Below are 21,833 nucleotides of genomic sequence, written 5' to 3'. Positions count from 1 at the left end.
CCTATGCCTATGTACTGGAGTGTTGACCCTATGTTTTTTCTAGCAGTTGTATAGTTTCTCATCTAAGTCCTAAGTTTTGATCCATTTTGGATTGATTTTTGTTCTGGGCGAGAGATCAAGATCTATAGTTTCATTCTTCTAAGTATGGATAACCAGTTTTTCCAGCACCTGTTGTTTAAAAAGCTGTGTTTTCTCTAGTGTATTTTTCGGCACCTTTGTCAAAGATCAGATGACTGTAGATGTATGGTTTTTGTCTCTGTGTCTTCTATTCTGTACCATTGTCTTTATAGCAATACCAGGCAGTTTTTGTTACTATAGTCCTGTAGTATGATTTGAAGTCTGCTATTGTGATGCCTTCAGCATTGCTTTTTTGGCCCAGAATTGTTTTTCCTATTCTGGGTCTTTTAGTCTTACAAATGAATTTTAGGACTATTTTTTTTTTCTAGTTCTGTGAAGAATGTCATTGGTATTTTGATGGGAATTGCACAGAATCTATATTTGCTTTGGTAGTATGGCCATTATAACAATATTAATTCTGCCTATCCACAAACATGGGAGGTTTTTCCATCTTTTGAACTCTTCAATTTCTTTCTACAGTGTTCTATAGTTTTCATTGTAGAGGTCTTTCACCCCCTTGGTTAGATTTGTTCCTAGTCCCCCTATTTGGGGACTATTATGAATGGAATTATTTTCCTGATTTCCTTCTCAGAGATTCATTGTTGGTATATAAGGAAGCTATTGATTTTTGTATATTGATTTTGTAACCTACTGTTTGCCATGTTTGTTTAGCAGCTCTAGCAGTCTTTTGTTAGAGTTCTTTAGATCTTCTAGGTATAGGATCATATCATGTGCAAAAGTGATAATTTGACTTTTTTTCTTTCCTCTTTATTTTTTTATTTTTTAATTTAATTTTTTAAATATTTTTTTAGTTGTAGATGGACACAGTATCTTTATTTTATTTATTTATTTTTTGTATGTGGTGCTGAGGATTGAACCCAGTGCCTCATGCATGCGAGGCAAGCGCTCAACCACTGAGCTACAACCCCGGCCCTTTATTTTTTTATTTTATTTTTTTTATATTTATTTTTCAGTTGTTTTAGGTGGACACAATATCTTTGTTTTATTTTTATGTGGTGCTGAGAATCGAACCCAGTGCCTCACGCATCCTAGGCAAGCATGCTACCACTTGAGCCACATCCCTAGCCCCTTTCCTCTTTTTATACCTCTTATTTCCTTCTCATGCCTAATTGTACTGGCTAGAATTTCTTAGCATTATATTAAAAAGGAATAGTGTGAGCAGACATTGTTTTCTTGTTCTATATTTTAAAGTAAATGCTTTCAGTTTTTCCCCATTTATTATAAGGTTTGCTTTGGGTTTTTTACATGTAGCCTTTATGATGTTGAAGTAGTTTCCTTTTATCCCTAATTTCTTCAGTGTTTTAATCATGAATGAGCACTGAATTTTGTTAGAGATCTTTTATGAATCTGTTGAAATAACAAGTGATCAACTTGGTCATGGTGTATAATCTTCTTACTACGTTGTTGAACACAGTTTGTTAATATCTGATTAAGTATTTTTGCGTCTGAGTTCATTGGTCTAGGGGCTGGGGCTGTAGCTCATTAGTAGAGTGCCCGCCTTGCACGTGTGAGGCACTGAGTTCGATTCTCAGCACTACATAAAAATAAATAAAGATATTGTGTCTAATTACAACTAAAAATATATTTTTTAAAAAAAGGATTGGTCTATAGTTTTCTTTCCTTGACATATCCTCATCTGGTTTTGATATGAGTATGATACTGACTTCATAAAATGAATTTGGAACTCTTCCATCCCTTTCTATTTTGTGGAATAACTTGAGGAGTATGGGCATTAGTTCTTTAAAGATTTGGTGGAATTCATCAAAGAATCCATCTCATCTTGGTTTTTCTTTGTTAGAAGTCTTTTTATTACTACTTGTATCTCATTACAAAATCTATTTAGGTGTTCTATGTCTTCTTGATTCAGTTTTAGCAGATAGTATTTGTCTAGAAATGTATTGTTTATCTTCTCAAAGAACCAACGCTTTGTTTCATTGATCCTTTGTATTGTTTTATATTTTCAATTTCATTGATTTCAGCTCTGTTTTAATCATTACCTTCCTTCTACTGGTTGGAATTGATTTGTTGTTCTTTATCAAGGGCCTTGAGATGCATCCTTAGGTTGATTATTTGGGATCTTTCTAATTTTCTTATGTAAACACTCATAGCTTTAAACTTTCCTCTTAAAACTGCCTTCGTAATGTCCCAGAGGTTCTGATATATTGTATCACTATTCTCGTTCGAGGCTAAGAATTTTTTAATTTCTCCCTTGATATCTTCTATGACACATTCATCACTCAAAAGTGTGTTGTTCAGTCTCACTGTGTTTATATAGTCTCTGTAAGGTATTTTCATGTTAATTTCTAATTTCATACCATTATGAGCTGATAAAATACAAGGAATTATATTAGTTTTTTGTATTTACTAAAAGTTTCTTTGTGGCCTATAAATTCTGTTTTTATTTTCTTTTTATGTTTAATTTTCATAGGGAAAATGAGGTCCCCATATGTGTAAAAAGTAATATTCCCCAATTTCCTATGTCCCAGAAATAGTCATTCTGTAAAGTTTGGTTTGTCTTCGATACGTAATTGAATCATTTTTAAATGGATTTAAATTTTTTGTGCAGTTTGATCGGGAGCACTTCAGTGAAGTTTTTGTGGACCTAAAGTGGTTTGAAAGCAAAGTTGGTAACAAGTACCTCAACGAAGCAGCAGGTGTTGCAGCAGAAGAAGCCAAGAACTATAAGGAAAAGAAAAAACCAAAGGTGTCCTTTTTGTTAGGTGTTCTTTCACTTTTTTAGCTGTGAGATAAAACTCCTTATTTATCATTTTCCTTCTATGATTTTGGAGTTGCCTCATTTCATTTTCATTTCTTCTTTCCTATAGGTAGTTAAAAGTTGTTTTGGTTTCTTTTTCTCTACTAGATTCTCTCATTTAGATCTGATCCTTAACAGTAATTTATTTTTACCCTTGAAGAAGGACATTGTTTTTTCTTCACTTTTTCATTCTATAAATAAGTATGGAAAACATTTCTTAATATAAGAGTCTAGAAAATTACTTTTCTTTTAAAAATAATCATTTAAACCATGTTATTTGAAAACAACAGACCAACATACTAATTGTTTTTGTAGTTGTTGTTGTTCTACTTGGTTATACATGACAGCAGAATGCATTTCATTTCATCTTACACAAATGGAGCACAACATTTCAATTCTCTGGTTGTACAGGATGTAGAGATGTACCATTCATGCAATCATACATGTACCTAGGGCAATGATGTCCATCTCATTCCACCATCTTTGCAACATACTAGTTTTAAAATGTACATATTTATAGCATTTAATGTCATGAGACATCAAATAGATTGATTTTTTAAAAATGACTTTTATATAAACTACATTAATAGGCTAGGCTAGGAGTAATTAGTGGTAAAATATCTTATAAACTGTTATTTGCTTAATAATTAAATGATAGAACTATTTAAAATATGCTAGTGCCCTGCATAACATCTCTAATAAATTCTAAAGAATGTGTTTTTGTTGTCTTGAAAACAAAACTTATGAAATTATCTTCAGCCTATCCATAGTTATGGGATCTTGATAAAGTTTCCTGCACTCCCCTTAGTATACTGGTTCTGTGTAGTTTTAAATCTAATATGTCTTGTTCCAGGAGGGGCAATTATTCTGTTTTTTCCTGGAATGGTCTTTCTAATTACTTAGCTCTTCCTTAGTGGAACTTGGTAATGGTCAGTCTTCATTCCACCTGTGCGTTTTTTACTCCTAATAAAAAGCTTTGCGATGCTTTGCGAACCTGTATGCACAGAACTAACATATCAGTAATCCCTGATTTCCTTTCCTCAACTCATTCCTTAAACTTGACCATATTCTAGGCATATGTATGTGGCTGACGTTAGAGACACAGGCAGAAATAGCCTAAGCACACGAAATCAGTAGGGGCTATAAATTGGATGAAGAAAAGGAAATGAAGATAAGGAAATGGGAAGAACTAATAATGGGAGTCATTGCCAGTTGACAGGCAATCCAAAAACAGAGGAGAGAAAGGATTGAGATCACAATGGATGAAAAACAGAAGCAGAATATGAAGGATGGATAGATGGAAGAGTTATAGAAAAACAAATGCATTGCATGGAAGAGAAATAAAGGAGTGGAAGATAGAATCATAAGAATGATAGGATTCAAGCTGGGTGCAGTGGCACACGCCTGTAATCCCAGTGGCTTGGGGGGCTGAGTCAAGAGGATCACAGCTTCAACAACTTAGAGAGCTATAAACAACATAGCTCAAAATGCTGCCTCAGAATTTAAAAAGGACTGGGGGATGTGGTGCAGGAGTTAAGCAACCCTGGGTTCAATTCCTGGAACAATACCAAAAAACAAAAGAAAACAAAAAGGACAGGATTCAGAGATACAGAAAATAGATATTATAACCACTGAATTTAATTATAAAGGAATAGAATGTTAAAAGTGACCTAAATTTTGGACACATAAAAATACTTACATTGATAAATGATACAAGGATTTGATGTTGGTTGTATACTTTGTTTTAAGTAAACGAGATACTCTTTAAGTATATTCTTGGAATATGAATAATTTAAATTCATTCTTTTTTTGCGGGGGTGGGGAGTACATACCAGGGATTGAACTTGGGCACTCTGCCATTGAGCCACATCCCCAGGCCTATTTTGTATTTTATTTAGAGACAAGGTCTCACTGAGTTGCTTAGCGCCTCACTTTTTGCTAAGGCTGGCTTTGAACTCGTGATCCTCCTCCCTCAACCTCCCTAGTCACTGGGATTACAGGAGTGCACCACTGTACCTGGCAAATGTATTCTTCTTTAACACTGATGAGAATCACTTTATCTATCTTTGAATGACCTGACTTCTAAGTTCTACATGATAGAAATGTACAGCTTTGGGGCTAGGGATGTAGCTCAGTTGGTATTGTGCTTCCCTAGCATGTACAGGGCCCTAGGTTCTATCCCTAGAAACACACACACACACACAGTTTTAGAAATTGATAACCAAAAACATTTATGTATTACTTATTATTTTTAAGCTTTTACAGAGTTCTTTAAGAATTTTAAAAAATTTTTTAATTTGTTCTTTTTAGATATACATGACAATGAAGTATATTTTGACATATTATACATGCATGGAGTATAACTTGCAGTTCTTGTGGTCATACATTATGTCGAGTTACAGTGGTTGTGTATTCATATATGAACATAAGACAGTTATGTTCAATTCATTCTATTGACTTTTCTATTCCCATCCCCCTTCCCTTCCCTGCATTCTCCTTTGTCTAGTCCAGTGAACTTCTACTCTTCTCTTCCCACCCCTTATTGTGTGTTAGCATCTGCTTATCAGAGAGAAAACTTTGGTTTTGGGGGATTGGCTTATTTTACTTAGTATGATATTCTCTAGTTCCATCCATTTACCAGCAAATGCCATAATTTGATTCTTCCTTATGGCTGATTAATATTCCATTGAGTATATATACCATATTTTCTTTATCCATTCATCTGTTCAAGCACACCTAGGTTGGTTCCATAGCTTAACTATTGTGAATTGAGCTGTTTATAAACATTGATGTAGCTATGACACCGTAGTATGCTGATGTTAAGTCCTTTGGGTATATGCTGAGGAGTAGGATAACTGGGTCAAATAGTGGTTTCATTCTATATTTTCTAAGGAATCTCCCTACTGCTTTCCAGAATGGTTGCACCATTTGCAGTCCCACCAGCAATGTATGAGTGTACCTTTTCCCCACATCCTTACCAACATTTATTGTTACTTATATTTTTGACATTTGCCATTCTGAGTGGAGTAAGATGAAATCTCAGTTTAGTTTTAAGTTGCATTTCTCTAATTGCTACAGATGTTGAACATTTTTTTCACATATTTGTTGACCAATCATATTTCTTTTTCTGTGAAGTGTCTTTTCAGTTCCTTTGGCCATTTACTTATTGAGTTATTTGTTTTTTTGTTGTTGTTGTTGTTTTTTGAGAGAGAGAGAATTTTTTTAATATTCATTTTTCAGTTTTCGGTGAACACAACATCTTTATTTTATTTGTATGTGGTGCTGAGGATCGAACCCAGCACTCTGCGCATGCCAGGCAAGTGCACTACCGCTTGAGCCACATCTCCAGCCCGAGTTATTTGGCTTTTTGGTGTTAAGGGTTTTTTTTGAGTTCTTTCTGTATTCTCAAGATTAATGCTCTATTTGATGTGCAGATGGTAGAGAATTTTTTCTATTCTGTAGGCTCTCTCTTCACGTTCTTGATTGTTTCCTTTAAGGATAATTTCAATTAGTTTTAGCATTTTTTAAATATCCCCTTGAAATATATCTTACCATTTATTTTATGATGATTTATAATTTTTATAGGGCCAGGAAAATTCTGTATGTTGGGCTGCTTTAGACAAAAATGAAAGTGAAGTGGTAGCTTCTAAGGGTAAGTACAAACTATATAGTTTGATATGTTATTACTTTTTATGTGTTATTACTTTGACGGAATAGTTATAATTTGATATATCAATACTAATTTAGTAAGATTGAATTGGACAAATTGCTATGATAACTTATAAGAATCAACTTTGATATGCATTTATCAGAGCATTAGAAGAAAAACAGAATATTCATAACTGTCAGTCACTATCTTTCTTTTTTCCCCCTAGATAACTTAGAAGATGAGACTGAAGATGATGATCTATTTGAAACTGAGTTTCGACAATATAAAAGAACATATTACATGACAAAGATGGGGGTTGATGTAGTCTCTGAGTACGTTTTTGCCAATCCTTTTACTTTAAAGTAAAAAAAAAAAATAGATTTTGCAGTTCTTCAGAAAACAGCACAATTCTGACAAAGTAGTAGAAGAGAAGGATTTTTTGGTTTCATAAATTATTGTAGATTTCAACTAGTAGGATATGGTTTTGGAGAAGGTGATATTAATTCTGACTTATATTATAATTAAAATAGAGAAATTGTCCTTATACACAGAAAGCTTATTACAAAGTTACTTAAAATAGTAAAAAATTAATCCAATGTCCAATAAGAAGGTTCCCATTAATCAGGCTCTGCATCATCATCATCACAGTCACCATCCCTCTCATCTCCACATCTTCAGAATCTGTGTAGCTGCTAAACTGGTACTTGAAGAAATTTCATAATTATTTGGAAAGATACTTAAATTTTAAAACAGAACACAAAATCATACATGTAGCTCATACTCATTAATACTTTTTAAAAAGTATTAGGAATAGAAAAAAAAGTATTAGGAATAGAAAAAAAAAGTATTAGGAATAGAAAAAAAAGTATTAGGAATAGAACAGACTGATACTGGTGTGGTGGTGCACACCTATTGTCCTACATACTTAGGAGGCTGTGGTGGGAGGATGACTTGAGGCCCGGAGTTCAAGACCAGTCTGGGCAACATGGCTAGACACCATCTTAAAATAAAGAGAGACTGAAAAAGAGGGCTGGAGTTGTGGCTCAGCAGTAGAGTACTCGTCTAGCACATGCGAGGCCCTGGGTTCAATCCTCAGCACCACATAAAAATAAATAAATAAAATAAAGGTATTGTGTCTAACTACACCTAAAAAATAAATATTAAAAAAAAAGACTGAAAAGAAACATACCAAAATGTATAGTGATTGCTGTAAGGGAATGAAAATGTTTGTTTTTATTCCTAGGGAAATATTTGTTTTATATTAACTAGGTAATAATTTCATGTATAAAAGCATACCTCCCAGAAATATGGAGACTTGGAATTTCTTAAGCAACTACTTTGGACTTTAGACTAGTGCCTGTCTTGGTATTCAAAGATTGATTTTACCCAAACCTTAAATGATAGCTTTTGGTTTTTGAGAGAAGAAATTAGAAGAGAATCTTGCTCAGCAGCTGTAGCACTTTTCAAAGGGTATTTTAGCTGCTATAACCAAGCTTTTCAAGAACTTTCTGATGTGCCCATCTCATCCCCACTATTTAAGAGAGCAACAGTACTGCTTGATAAAATATTTCATTAGCTAAGTCTTTAAACTTTAGACCAAATGTGTCATAGATTTACTAGTCAAATATGCACAGCAGGCTTAATAGTTGGTGTAGGTGAAGCAAACCTTTCATGTGTAAGGTGGAATTTTTTTGGAGTTTTTCTGATTGTTATTTTTAAATAGTATATAATTCATAGTTAATTCATTGACTTAATAAGCCATGTGAGGTAAAATATATGAGGAAATATGCTCTAGAAACACTGGCCTATTTTCAAAAAAAAATAATGTAATGAAAATATTCCTTTCTATTTTCAGTGATTTTCTGGCTGATCAAGCTGCATGTTATGTTCAGGCAATACAGTGGATTCTGCACTATTACTATCACGGTGTTCAGTCCTGGAGCTGGTAAGAGGATATCTTTTTTAAAATGTTTTTTTCTGTAAGAATCTCATTTAGACATTTCTTCTTCGTCGTCTTTTGTGTGTTTGTGTGTGTGTGTTTTGCTGGAGATTGAACCCAGGGCCTTGTGCATGTTAGGCAAGCACTCTCCCAACTGAACTATATCTTCTGCCCAGGTAATCTTTTCTTAAATGAAAATACTTGAAAAAGATGCTTCTAGCCCTAGCAGATGATAAAAGGTCTTTATTAATCTAAGGATGTAAAATTCTGTATTTAGATAAATCAGAGCTGAAGATGTAATTCGGTTGTAGCTCATTTGTCTAGTATGCAAGAAGTCCTAGTTTGAGTCCCAGCATCACCCCCCCCCCCAAAAAAAAGAGAGAGAGAGAGAGAAAAGAGATGAATCAAGTATGACTTAAGTTTAGATAACTATCAGATCTGGGTGATAGTTACATGGGAGTATTCGTTGTATTCTCTAAATTTTTGTGTGTTTAAATTTTTTTTTCAAATAGTAATAATTTTTTGAAGACTAGACTAGTTGTATGTTAGGCTGGAAAAATAAAGGAAAAAGGAATTATTTGCTTTTACTGGAAATAGTAATAATTTGCCATTTCTCTTCCCTGTTCCAGCAAATTTTATTCAAAACCATCCACCAAAATAGAAAAGTAACAGACCAAAAGACAATCAGTGAAAAGTGAAGACTTGGGTGATAACATAGCTCTGCTTTGTTTTTTTAAGAGGGCTTACATAAGTTGTTTCTATTGTTTTAACGCATTAAGACCAGACACTTGAGAAGCATGTTCTCATCTAATCTTCACAACTGAAGTAGACATTGTTTTCCCCCATTACAGATGAAGAAATAAAGCCTCAAAAAGTTTAATCTTCCCAAAATCTTACATCCCAGAACCAAGTCCAAGTGTGTCTGATTCCAGAGTCTGTTTGTTTTACATTATTTCTCCTAACTTTTTCAATTGCTTTGAAATGTATGCCACAATTAGAAAATATAAACACATACACAACACACACACACACACACACACACCTGAGTCATACACCTAGAGCATATCGAAAAATTTTTAAGTGTGTATGTTCAAAGCTTTGTAAAAATATGTAGTTAAAGATGGAATGGTGGGGCTGGGATTGTGGCTCGATGTGTGAGACACTGGGTTCGATCCTCAGCACCACATAAAAATAAACAAATAGCTGGGTGCAGTGGGGTACGCCTGTAATCCCAGGGGTTTGGGAGGCTGAGACAGGAGGATCACAAGTTCAAAGCCAGCCTCAGCAAAAGCAAGGTGCTAAGCAACTTTCTGAGACCCTGTCTCTAAATAAAATACAAAAAAAAACGCCTGGGGATGTGGCTCAGTGGCCAATTACTATTGAATTCAATCCCCAGTACCATCAATCAATCAATCAATAAATAGTGTCATCTATAGCTTAAAAAAAAGGATGGAATGATTTAAAATATACAGTTAAACATGAATGATATAAAATAAAATTAGTATGTAATTGATGCATGTTTTAATCTCTATTATAAATATAATAATATGTATATGAATTCAAATAAAAAAGTTCTTAGAGTTGACCATTAAAGGCCACATTAGCTCTATCCTTTTTTTTTTTTTATTGGTTGTTCAAAACATTACAAAGCTCATGACATATCATCTTACATACATTTGATTCAAGTGGGTTATGAACTCCCATTTTTTTACCCCAAATACAAGTTGCAGAATCACATCGGTTACACATCCACATTTTTACATAATACCATATTAATGACTGTTGTATTTTACTACCTTTCCTATCCCCTACTATCGCCCCTCCCCTTCCCTCTCATTTTCCCTCTCTACCCCATCTGCTGTTGTTTAATTCTCTCCCTTGTTTTTTTTTCCCCCTTTCCCCTCACAAACTCTTATGTAATTTTGTGTAACAATGAGGGTCTCCTTCCATTTCCATACAGTTTCCCTTCTCTCTCCCTTTCTCCCACCCCACTCGTCTCTGTTTAATGTCAGTCTTTTCCTCATGCTCTTCTTCCGTGTTCTGATCGTAGTTGCTCTCTTTATATCAAAGAAGACATTTGGCATTTGTTTTTTAAGGATTGGCTAGCTTCACTTAGCATTATCTGCTCTAATGCCAACCATTTCCCTACAAAATCCATGATTTTGTCATTTTTTAGTGCTGCGTAATACTCCATTGTGTATAAATGCCACAGTTTTTTAATCCATTCATCTATTGAAGGGCATCTAGGTTGATTCCAAAGTCTAGCTATTGTGAATTGTGCTGCTATGATCATTGATGTGGCAGTATCCCTATAGTATGCTCTTTTAAGGTCCTCAGGGAATAGACCGAGAAGGGCGATAGCTGGGTCAAATGGTGGTTCCATTCCCAGCTTTCCTAGGAATCTCCATACTGCTTTCCATATTGGCCGCACCAATTTGCAGTCCCACCAGCAATGTACAAGTGTACCTTTTTCCCCACATCCTTGCCAGCACTTATTGTTACTTGACTTCATAATGGCTGCCAATCTTACAGGAGTGAGATGGTATCTTAGGGTGGTTTTGATTTGCATTTCTCTGACTGCTAGAGATGGTGAGCATTTTTTCATATACTTATTGATTGATTGTATGTCCTCCTCTGAGAAGTGTCTGTTCAGGTCCTTGGCCCATTTGTTGATAGGGTTGTTTGTTATCTTATTGTTTAATTTTTTGAGTTCTTTGTATATTCTGGATATTAGGGCTCTATCTGAAGTGTGAGGAGTAAAAATTTGTTCCCAGGATGTAGGTTCCCTGTTTACCTCTCTTATTGTTTCTCTTGCTGAGAAAAAACTTTTTAGTTTAAGTAAGTCCCATTTGTTTATTCTTGTATATAACTCTTGGGCTATGGGTGTCCTATTAAGGAATTTGGAGCCCGACCCCACAATATGTAGATCGGAGCCAACTTTTTCTTCTATCAGGCGCAGAGTCTCTAATTTGATATCTAGCTCCTTGATCCATTTTGAATTAACATTTGTGCATAGCGAGAGAAAGGGGTTCAGCTTCATCTTGTTGCATATGGATTTCCAGTTTTCCCAGCACCATTTGTTGAAGATGCTATCCTTTCTCCATTGCATGCTTTTAGCACCTTTATCAAATATAAGAAAGTTGTAATTTTGTGGATTGGTCTCTGTGTCCTCTATTCTATACCATTGGTCCACCCGCCTGTTTTGGTACCAGTACCATGCTGTTTTTGTTACTATTGCTCTGTAGTATAGTTTGAAGTCTGGTATCGCTATACCGCCTGATTCACACTTCCTGCTTAGAATTGCTTTTGCTATTCTGGGTCTTTTGTTTTTCCATATGAATTTCATGATAGCTTTGTCTATTTCTACAAGAAATGCCGTTGGGATTTTGATTGGCATTGCATTAAACCTGTAGAGAACTTTTGGTAATATTGCCATTTTGATGATGTTGGTTCTGCCTATCCATGAACAGAGTACATTTTTCCGTCTTCTAAGATCTTCTTCTATCTCTCTCTTTAGGGTTCTGTAGTTTTCATTGTATAAATCTTTCACCTCTTTTGTTAGGTTGATTCCCAAGTATTTTTTTTTTTTTTTGAGGATATTGTGAATGGGGTGGTTTTCCTCATTTCCATTTCAGAAGTTTTGTTGCTGATATACAGGAATGCCTTTGATTTATGTGTGTTGATTTTATATCCTGCCACTTTGCTGAATTCTTTTATTAGTTCTAGTAGTTTCTTTGTAGACCCTTTTGGGTCTTCTAGGTATAGGATCATATCGTCTGCAAATAGTGATATTTTAAGTTCTTCTTTTCCTATTTTTATGCCTTTAATTTCTTTCGTCTGTCTAATTGCTCTGGCTAGTATTTAAAGGACTGAATTAAATAGAAGTGGTGAGAGAGGGCATCCCTGTCTTGTTCCAGATTTTAGAGGGAATGCCTTCAACTTTTGTCTATTCAGAATGATGCTAGCCTGAGGCTTAGCATTCATAGCTTTTACAATGTTGAGGTAAGTTCCTGTTATCCCCAGTTTTTCTAGTGTTTTGAACATAAAAGGATGCTGTATTTTGTCGAATGCTTTTTCTGCATCTATCGAGATGATCATATGGTTCTTATCTTTAAGTCTATTGATGTGGTGAATAATATTTATTGATTTCCGTATATTGAACCAGCCTTGCATCCCAGGGATGAATCCTACTTGATCATGGTGTATAATTTTTTTGATATGATTTTGAATCCGATTCGCCAGAATTTTATTGAGGATTTCTGCATCTAGGTTCATTAGAGATATTGGTCTGTAGTTTTCTTTCTTTGAAGTGTCTTTGTCTGGTTTTGGGATCAAGGTGATGTTGGCCTCATAGAATGAATTTGAAAGAGCTCCTTCTTTTTCTATTTCTTGAAATAGCTTGAAAAGTATTGGTATCAATTCTTCTTTGAAGGTTTTGTAAAACTCCGCTGTATACCCATCCGGTCCAGGGCTTTTCTTGGTTGGTAGTCTTTTAATGGCTTCTTCTATTTCTTCCTTTGTTATTGGTCTGTTTAAATTGCGTGTGTCTTCCTGACTCAATCTGGGCAGCTCATATGACTTAAGAAATTTATCGATGTCTTCACTGTCTTCTATTTTATTAGAATATAGGGTTTCGAAATACTTTCTAATTATCTTCTGTATTTCTGTAGTGTCTGTTGTGATATTGCCTTTTTCATCCCGTATGTTAGTAATTTGAGTTTTCTCTCTTCTTCTCTTCGTTAGCAGGCTAAGGGTCTGTCGATCTTATTTATTCTTTCAAAGAACCAACTTTTAGTTTTATCAATTTTTTCAATGGTTTTTTTGGTTTCTATTTCGTTGATTTCTTCTCTGATTTTAATTATTTCTTGTCTTCTGCTATATTTGCTGTTGTTTTGCTCTTCCTTTTCTAGGGTTTTGAGATGTAGTGTGAGTTCGTTTCTTTGTTGGTTTTTTCTTTTTTTGAGGAATGAACTCCAGGAAATGAATTTCCCTCTTAGAACTGCTTTCATTGTGTCCCATAGATTCCGGTATGTTGTGTGAATTGTCATTTATCTGTAAGAATTTTTTGATTTCCTCCTTTATGTCTTCTGTAACCCATTGATCATTCAGTAACATATTGTTTATTGTCCATGTGATGCTGGATTTTTCCTTCCTTCTTTTATCATTGATTTCCAGTTTCATTCCATTATGATCAGATATGGTGCATGGTATTATCTCCACACCTTTATATTTACTAAGAGTTGCCCTATGGCATAATATATGGTCTATCTTTGAGTAAGATCCATGTGCTGCTGAGAAGAACGTGTATCCACTTGATGATGGTTGATATATTCTATATATGTCGGTTAAGTCTAGGTTCTTGATTGTGTCATTGAGTTCTATAGTTTCTTTATTCAGCTTTTGTCTGGAGGATCTGTCTAATGGTGAGAGTGGTGTGTTGAAGTCACCCATAATTATTGTGTTGTGGTCAATTTGACTCTTGAACTTGAGGAGAGTTTGTTTTACGAACGTTGCTGCACCATTATTTGGTGCATATAAATTGATAATTGTTATGTCTTATTGGTGGATAGTTCCTTTTAACAGGATATAGTGTCCTTCTTTATCCCTTTTGATTAATTTAGGTTTGAAGTTGATTTTGTTCGATATGAGTATGGCCACTCCTGCTTGCTTCCGAGGGCCATGTGAGTGGGGTGTGAGTTTTCCCAACCTTTCACCTTCAGCCTGTGTATGTCTTTTCCTATCATATGAGTCTCCTGAAGGCAGCATATTGTTGGGTTTGTTTTTTTGATCCAGGTTACTAGCCTGTGTCTCTTGATTGGTGAGTTTAGTCCATTAACATTTAAGGTTACAATTGAAATATGATTTGTACTTCGAGTCATGTTTATTTATTTATTTATTTTAGTTTGGCTAGTTTTTACTTTTTGATTTTTTTCCTCCCCCTTTACTGAGAAACCTCCCGCTGTTGGTTTTGGGCACTATTTTTCCATTCCTCTTCTTGTAGAATTTTGCCCAAAATGCTTTGCAGTGCTGGTTTTCTGGCTGCAAATTCTTTTAGCTTTTGTTTATCGTGAAAGATTTTAATTTCATTGTCAAATCTGAAGCTTAATTTTGCTGGATACAGTATTCTTGGTTGGAGACCATTATTTTTCAGCGTTTGGAATACATTGTTCCAGGATCTTCTCGCTTTCAAAGTCTGTGATGAAAAATCAGCCGTTAACCTAATTGGTTTACCCCTGAATGTAATCTGCCTCCTTTCCCTTGTAGCCTTTAATATTCTCTCCTTGTTCTGTATGTTGGCTATCTTCATAATTATATATCTTGGAGTTGGTCTATTACAGTTTTGGATGTTTGGGGTCCTGTAGGCTTCCAGGATATGGCAATCCATTCCATCTTTTATCTCTGGGAAGTTTTCTAGGATTATTTCATTTAATAGGTTGTGCATTCCTTTGGTTTGAACCTCTGTGCCTTCTTCTATCCCAATGACTCTCAAATTTGGTTTTTTAATGAGATCCCATAACTCTTGGATAGATTGCTCATGAGATTTAAGCATCTTTTCAGTGTTGACTATACTCTTTTCAAGTTGATAAACTTTGTCTTCATTATCTGATGTTCTGACTTCTACTTGATCTAGCCTATTTGTAATACTCTCGTTAGCGTTTTTAATCTGGTTTATGGTTTCTTGCATTTCTAAAATTACTGTTTGGTTTTTTTTTAAGATCTCTATCTCCTGGTAAAGCTTGTTCTTTGCAGTTTGAATTTGTTTGTTTAGTTCGTTTTCAAAATATACTTTCAATTCTTGGACTTGCTGTCTCATGTCTTCTCTAAAATTCCGTTGCATCTGAGTTAGGTATGCCTCGATTTCTTTCCCTGTCCATGTTTCTGATGCTTCTAGGTCCTCCTGTAGATTTAAGTTGTCCTGCATTATCTGTAATCCTTTTTTCCCTTGTTTTTTCATGTTGTTCACGTTACTTTCCAGCTCTGTTTGACTGCTTTGAAACTGCTTTATCCTATACATTTGTTTTGGCTTTGTTTATCTCTGTTGTCTCTCCTTTGTGGTGGGAGATTATGCCTATAGATGTTGGGCTTTATTGTACTTTAGAGCTGATTCATTCAATTTATAAAGGGCTTCCGGATTTTGTATGCATATAGTCGTTTGTTTTTTATTCTTAGGACTTTAGGTTAGGTGCTATGCAGGTATAAGGGTTAGTATGTCTTGGCTACTTTAGAAGATTGCTCTACTGAAGGGGGATACTAACCGTTTATTGGATCAGGGTGTTGGTAGGAGCTAGGTATTTAGGAGCACTATAGGCGGCCTCGAAACATTCACCTATTTGCATTTAGACAGTTACACGAAATGGAGGATGTAATGCTTGGGATGAAAGTTGGGGGAAAGAGGAAGGTAGGTGCTCTTGAAAAGAAAGAAGGAGAGGGAGATAGATACCATAGAGGAGAATGGAAAGAGCAATAAAACTTGGAAGGGGAGAGAGAGAGGGAAAAGGGAGAGAAAAAAATAAAATGAAATAGGAAATAAAATTAGGTCTTAGAGATCCATTTTCTTCTCTTCCCGTAGGCAAAGCTGTGCCCTCCGGGCTGAGTTTTGCCCTCAATGTTTCAACAGCAATCCCTGTAAGGCGGTTCCTGGGAGTCTCTCAATCCTGTTGGCCCAGAGCCGTTTCACTTCTACGGCCCCTCCTCCCCTTCCTCCTGCCAGCCAGCCAGGTCCTGCTCACCGGAGGCAGTTCCCCAAGGATTTGGTTACACTTTCAGCCCCACCGAGTGCTCTATTTCCCTAACGACTGAGCATTCATCTCTGTCATTCATCTAAGCCCCAGTGCTGTGGAGCTGTGGTCTGGGAGTCAATTGTTTAATTTTTCCGGACCCCTTTGGTGGGCACACCTTTGGAATCTGGCGGCTAAGACCATTGGTGTCGCTGCTGGTGGTAATAGGAGTTGGGGGTCGAGGATCCCCTCTGCTTCCCTCAGCCCCTACAATCACAACCACTCTGCTGGCAGTAGGAGGAGTTGGGGGTCTGGAGTGTCCTCTGTTTCCCTCCGCCCCTACCGTCACACCCTCTCAGTTCATGGTTGGGGGAGTTGGGGGTGGGGAGTCTTCTCTGCTTCCCTCTGCCCCTACAGTCACGCCCACGTCACTGGCAGTAGGGGGAGTTGGGGGTCAAGAGTCCTTTGGCCCTTACGGTCACGCCCACGGAGAGATTTTGAAGTTTCCCGTTTGTTTGTATCTGGTGTGGGTGGGAGTCACACACCTGTTAAAGTAGATTCCGCTGGGAAGGAATCTCTTTGGCCGAACTTTGGTGACTTCCCCTCTCTGCTATGGCAGGCCCCTGGCTCCTTGCCGAAGGGAGGGGTGGAACTGGCTTGTCTCTTATCTGACACAATCTCTGGTTTTAGTTCCCAGTTTGCTATTTCATAAAGGCTTGGTTAGATTCCCTTCACGTGGTCTCGGGTGGGGAGCCGTTCGCCGGGTGGGCAGGGCTGTTAGCAGAGCCGGGAGGGCACGGGCGTCTGCTGGGCCAGGCGGGGCCACTTCTCGCTGCACCGGGCCACCGGGGGCCGCCTGTAGAGCCGGGCAGCTGAGGCCAAGTGGCTAAGAGCCGGGTGGGCGGGGTGGCCATTGGCAGAGTGGGCGGGGCCGCCAGGAGAGCCGGGATGGCAGGGGCCGTCCGCCGGCCGAGCGGGGACCCCTTTCGCTGAGCTGGGCCACCGGGGACCGTCTGTAGAGCCGGGCAGCTGAGGCCGAGTGGCTAAGAGCCGGGCGGGCGGGGTGGCCATTCACAGAGCGAGAGCAGGGCCTCTCGGGCGAGCCAGGATGGCGGAGGCCGTCTGCCGGTTCGGGCGGGCTGCGCCGCTCCGGGCCGCCGGCCGCCCGCAAAAGCAACTGGTGGCTGCGGGACTGGACCTCTGCGCCCGCATGGCCGGCCAAGATCCACTTGTCTGGGACAAACTGTCACTTCTAATAAACCTACCAATTCCCGGCAGGTCTCCTCTTAACAGAATTTTGCTAGAAGTTCTTCAGTAGGTAGACTGCAGCTGTTCCAATGGGTCTTTCTGATCCCGTTAATGTGGAGACATTGGAATCGCTGCTTCCTCGCCGGCCGCCATGTTAGATACCCCCTCCCTCTGTCCTTATGAACTAATTAAAGCTTTTATCAGAACCTTCAGCTACTCCCAGAACCTTGCTTGAAAGTCCCAGGGCCAACTGACAAGACTAAAGATCCTCTGACTACCTCATTACTGTCCAGCGTATGGACTGGAAGATTCATGATGAGCATTTTGTGAATTCAAAAAAGTATTACAAATTCAAGATCAGTGGCATGCACCTGTAGTGCCAACACTAAGGAAGCTGAGGCAGGAGGATCACTTGAGACCCCATCTCAAAAACAGAACAAAAACAGCATTACATTATATGCATTCTTCAATTACCTGATTTTTAGAAATCTGAAACTGCACTAGAAAATTAAGGAAATATAATACTTTTTGCCATCATGCCATCCACATTTTCTAACTGTGCCGATTTCTTATATTCAGATGGTAGAATTGTGGGTGATACTTAATTTTTCTTGAAATTTATTGCTATATGGTGTTAAACTATAGAAGAAATGTATATATATAAATTATTGACTTGTTTCATGGTTTCTGGTTGCTTAAAACTCATTTTGTTTTGTAGGTATTATCCTTATCATTATGCACCTTTCCTGTCAGACATCCGCAACATCAGTACACTCCAAATCCATTTTGAACTAGGAAAACCTTTTAAACCATTTGAACAGCTTCTTGCTGTACTTCCAGCGGCTAGCAAAAATTTACTTCCTACATGCTATCAGGTGAGTTTTAGATGATTTTTTTTTTTTTTTTTTTTGGTGGTGCTGGGGATTGAACCCATGGCCTTGGGCATGCAAAGCAAGCACTTTACCAACTGAGCTATATCTCCAGCCCCAGGTGAGTTTTAGAATTGAATGTTTTTATGTTCTTTTTCATATTTAAGAGTTCCTTGTCCAAATCTAAGAAACAATAATACACAAATGTATTTAGTAGATAAATACATCTATTTTTCATTTTAAATACAGTATTTCTTTAACAAGCTCCTTGAAAAGTAATTTCTGGTTTAAATGCTGGTTTTGTTTTAAAAATGAAAAAACTTTATAAACTATTTAGAGCCTAGCTTTTTCATTTTTAACACCTTTAAACACATCTTTAATTTGTGTCTACACTGAAGAAAGTAAACTAAAACAGGTAAAATCAGAAACTATTTTGTTGGTCTACACATTTTCAGATTCATTCCTGTTCTCTCTTACCTGCTGCCTATTAGAACATGGATGCCTCTAGTAAATAATTTATCAGCAGTATTACCCCCATGTATATTTGAATTTTAAGGATTTCATTTATCAAACTGAAAGGCTAACATATTTTACATAACAAGAGGAATACAGGGTCAGCAAAATTATACTAAGCTAACAGATCATGAAAGTACACTTCATTAGTTCTTCTAGAGTATCAGTAGTACATTCTTCTAATTCCATGGTCAGCTTCCAGGAATTATGTACACACATACCTTTTGCTGTGTCAGAAAGATTCTGACGCTTAACCCAGCCTTGATCCTAGCCTCTTGCCTCCCCTTATAAGTTTCTTTGATGCTTTTTTTTCCTTCCCTTGCACATATTAAACTTTGATATTCAGCCACTGTGGGCCAGTATGACCATGCAAGTGTATTACAGCCATGATTGTTTTATTTGCTCATTGCAAGTGCCATATTCATTAATATTTTGAATATCATGCTGGGAATATGTTGTTTTATTTCTTTGAAAAAAATTTATTGTCTTCTGTATTCATTTCCTTATGCTTTCTTTTTGTAAAACATCTATACACTTTGTCTACCTGTGTTATAAAATCTTTAATAATAAAAAATGTGTATTATTGGACTCTTTGATGTTAGTGGTTCAGTAGTTCTTGGATTTTAATTGTTTATTTCTTTAATTCTAGACGACAGTTGTTATATTACTTAATAGAATCAATCAGGACACAAAGAATTATTTTTTTTAATGGAGGACTATTAGAAGCTTCTGAAATGAAGCCTGAAAAAAAAAAACAGAATTTAGGGGCTACATCTCACAGAATGAAAAGTTTTTTAAATGACAAAGTTCAGAGTAAAGATGTGTTTGCTATATAACTAAGTGAATGAAACAGGAATGTAAACAATAGTAGTGAAATTGGAATTCTTATAGTTGAAAATCAAAATATAGCAACTGAGTGCATTGCAATACCTAAAAATAAAAATTTAGTTTGCTTAAAAATTTTAAAGTAACTTGTGAGGAAATATTATAAATACATTAATAAAAAGCTATATTAATTTTCTTATATTTCTATATACTATTTTATTTTTTATAGCATTTGATGACCAGTGAAGACTCTCCAATTATAGAATATTATCCACCTGATTTTAAAACTGATCTAAATGGAAAACAACAGGAATGGGAAGCTGTGGTATTAATACCTTTTATTGATGAGGTCAGTGCATGTAATAATTATATACATTCTTGAGCAGACATTATTTCACTTAAGTTAATAAGCAGTTGATTTTCATCACCACTTATATTTTGTTTGAGACTTAGCCACTCTTCATTGTGTACTCAAAACTTCAATGTATATTAATGATAAGGCTGGAATAGCTTTACTAATATTAGACAAAGTAAATAACTTTAGAACAAAGAATATTACCAGAGATAAACAGGGATATTTCTTATGATAAGAGAGGCAATCAGTTCATCAAGGCATAGGAACTGGACATATAGCTTGGTGATAAAGTACTTGTCTAATATGTACGAGGTCCTAAGTTTGATCCCCAGAATCAAAAAAAAAAGAAAGGAAGAAAAGACAGAAAAATCCTAAATACATATGCACCTAATAACAGTTTCAACGTGAAACAAAAACTCAGATTAAGGAAGAAAGAGAGAAATCCACAATTATAGGTAGAAATTTTGATACTTTTCTCTGAAGGATTGATAGCACAATGATAGCACAAGACAGGAAATAAGGATAAAGATTTCAATAAAAACCTACTCAACTTCATTAATAATTATAATACACTATACTGAGAATGTACATTCTTTCAAGTGAAATGGTGGAAATTGCCCAATTAGAATACTAATAGAATTTTCAGAACTGAGATTGTTTTTGTCTCATGGAGGATTATTGCTCAAACTCTGATGCTAAGGTGTGATCTGCTTGTCTGCACATATACACACACATCCTCTTCAGCTTGAGTATTTGTCAGGCTTCCCTTAATATCTGCCCCGTTTTCTCAGAATGTTCTTGCTGATTTGTTTGTGTGTAAGGTGGGGAAGTTAGTAAAGCTGTTTAACATACCTTGATTACACAATCTAGCAATACACTCTTGAATACTTATACTAGAGAGTGAAAACTATGTCCACAAAAAAAACAGTGTGTGAATGTTCAGAGCAATTTTATTTGGAATAACTGCAAACTAGAAAAAAAATTCAAATATCTTTTATTGTGTAAATGGGTAAACACATAGTGCATTCTCATAATGAAATAACTTAGCAATAAAAAAGGAAAGAACTGTTGATATAAAAAGCTTGGATGAAAATATTTACTTAAGTGAAAAAAGACATGTAAAAACTAGTAGTTTGGGGCTGCGGTTGTGGCTCAGTGGTACAGTGCTTGCCTAGCATGTGTGAGGCACTGTGTTTGATCCTCAGTACCACATAAAAATAAATTTAAAAAATAAAGGTGTTATCCATCTATAACCAAAAAAAATTTTTAAAGAAAATTAGTAGTATACTAGTATTGAAATAATCTCAGGGACTTGGTTTTGATAATATACTATGGTTTTATATATAAGAGGTTATCACTAGGGAAAACTGGAAAGCATAGGAATGCTCTTTACTATAATAATTCACAACTTCTTGTGAATCTGAAATTATTTTTTAATATGTACAATGCAGTTTTATTAACTTTAGTCACCATACTCCAGAACTTATTCATCCTGTATAACTAAAAGTTTGTACACTTTGACCAACCTTTCTCTGTCCCCTCTTCCCCTATTCCCCACCCCTACTAGCCCCTGCCAACAACCATTCTGCTCATCTTCTAAAGAGTTCAACTTCTTAGATTCCACATGTACATAATATCATGCAACATATCATCTTTCTGTGTCTGTCTTATTTCACTTAGCATAATGTCCCCCAGGTTCATTCATGTTATCACATATGACAGAATTTCCTGTCTTTAAAGACTGAGTCATTCCATTGTGTATGTATACCATGTATTCTTTATCCTTTTATCTGTTGACCAACCCTTAGGGTAATTCCATAGCTT

The 21,833-nt window shown here is 36.2% G+C and overlaps 1 protein-coding gene across 2 annotated transcripts in view; it reads left to right on the top strand.

The window, feature by feature from the left end:
• The window catches only part of XRN1 (5'-3' exoribonuclease 1), a 128,569-nt gene that overhangs the window by 24,506 nt on the left and 82,230 nt on the right, over window positions 1–21,833 (top strand). For both annotated transcript variants that reach the window (XM_081301676.1, XM_081301677.1), the window contains 6 exons: window positions 2,705–2,842; window positions 6,479–6,545; window positions 6,769–6,874; window positions 8,398–8,487; window positions 18,166–18,322; window positions 19,884–20,003. In XM_081301676.1, the coding sequence (XP_081157802.1) occupies window positions 2,705–2,842; window positions 6,479–6,545; window positions 6,769–6,874; window positions 8,398–8,487; window positions 18,166–18,322; window positions 19,884–20,003 (678 nt within the window). The remainder of the gene's footprint in view (window positions 1–2,704; window positions 2,843–6,478; window positions 6,546–6,768; window positions 6,875–8,397; window positions 8,488–18,165; window positions 18,323–19,883; window positions 20,004–21,833) is intronic.

This window comes from Spermophilus citellus (genome assembly GCF_964194105.1).
Source record: "Spermophilus citellus genome assembly, chromosome: 7".
Lineage (NCBI taxonomy): Eukaryota > Metazoa > Chordata > Mammalia > Rodentia > Sciuridae > Spermophilus > Spermophilus citellus.
This window is presented reverse-complemented; position numbering and strand designations above follow the sequence as displayed.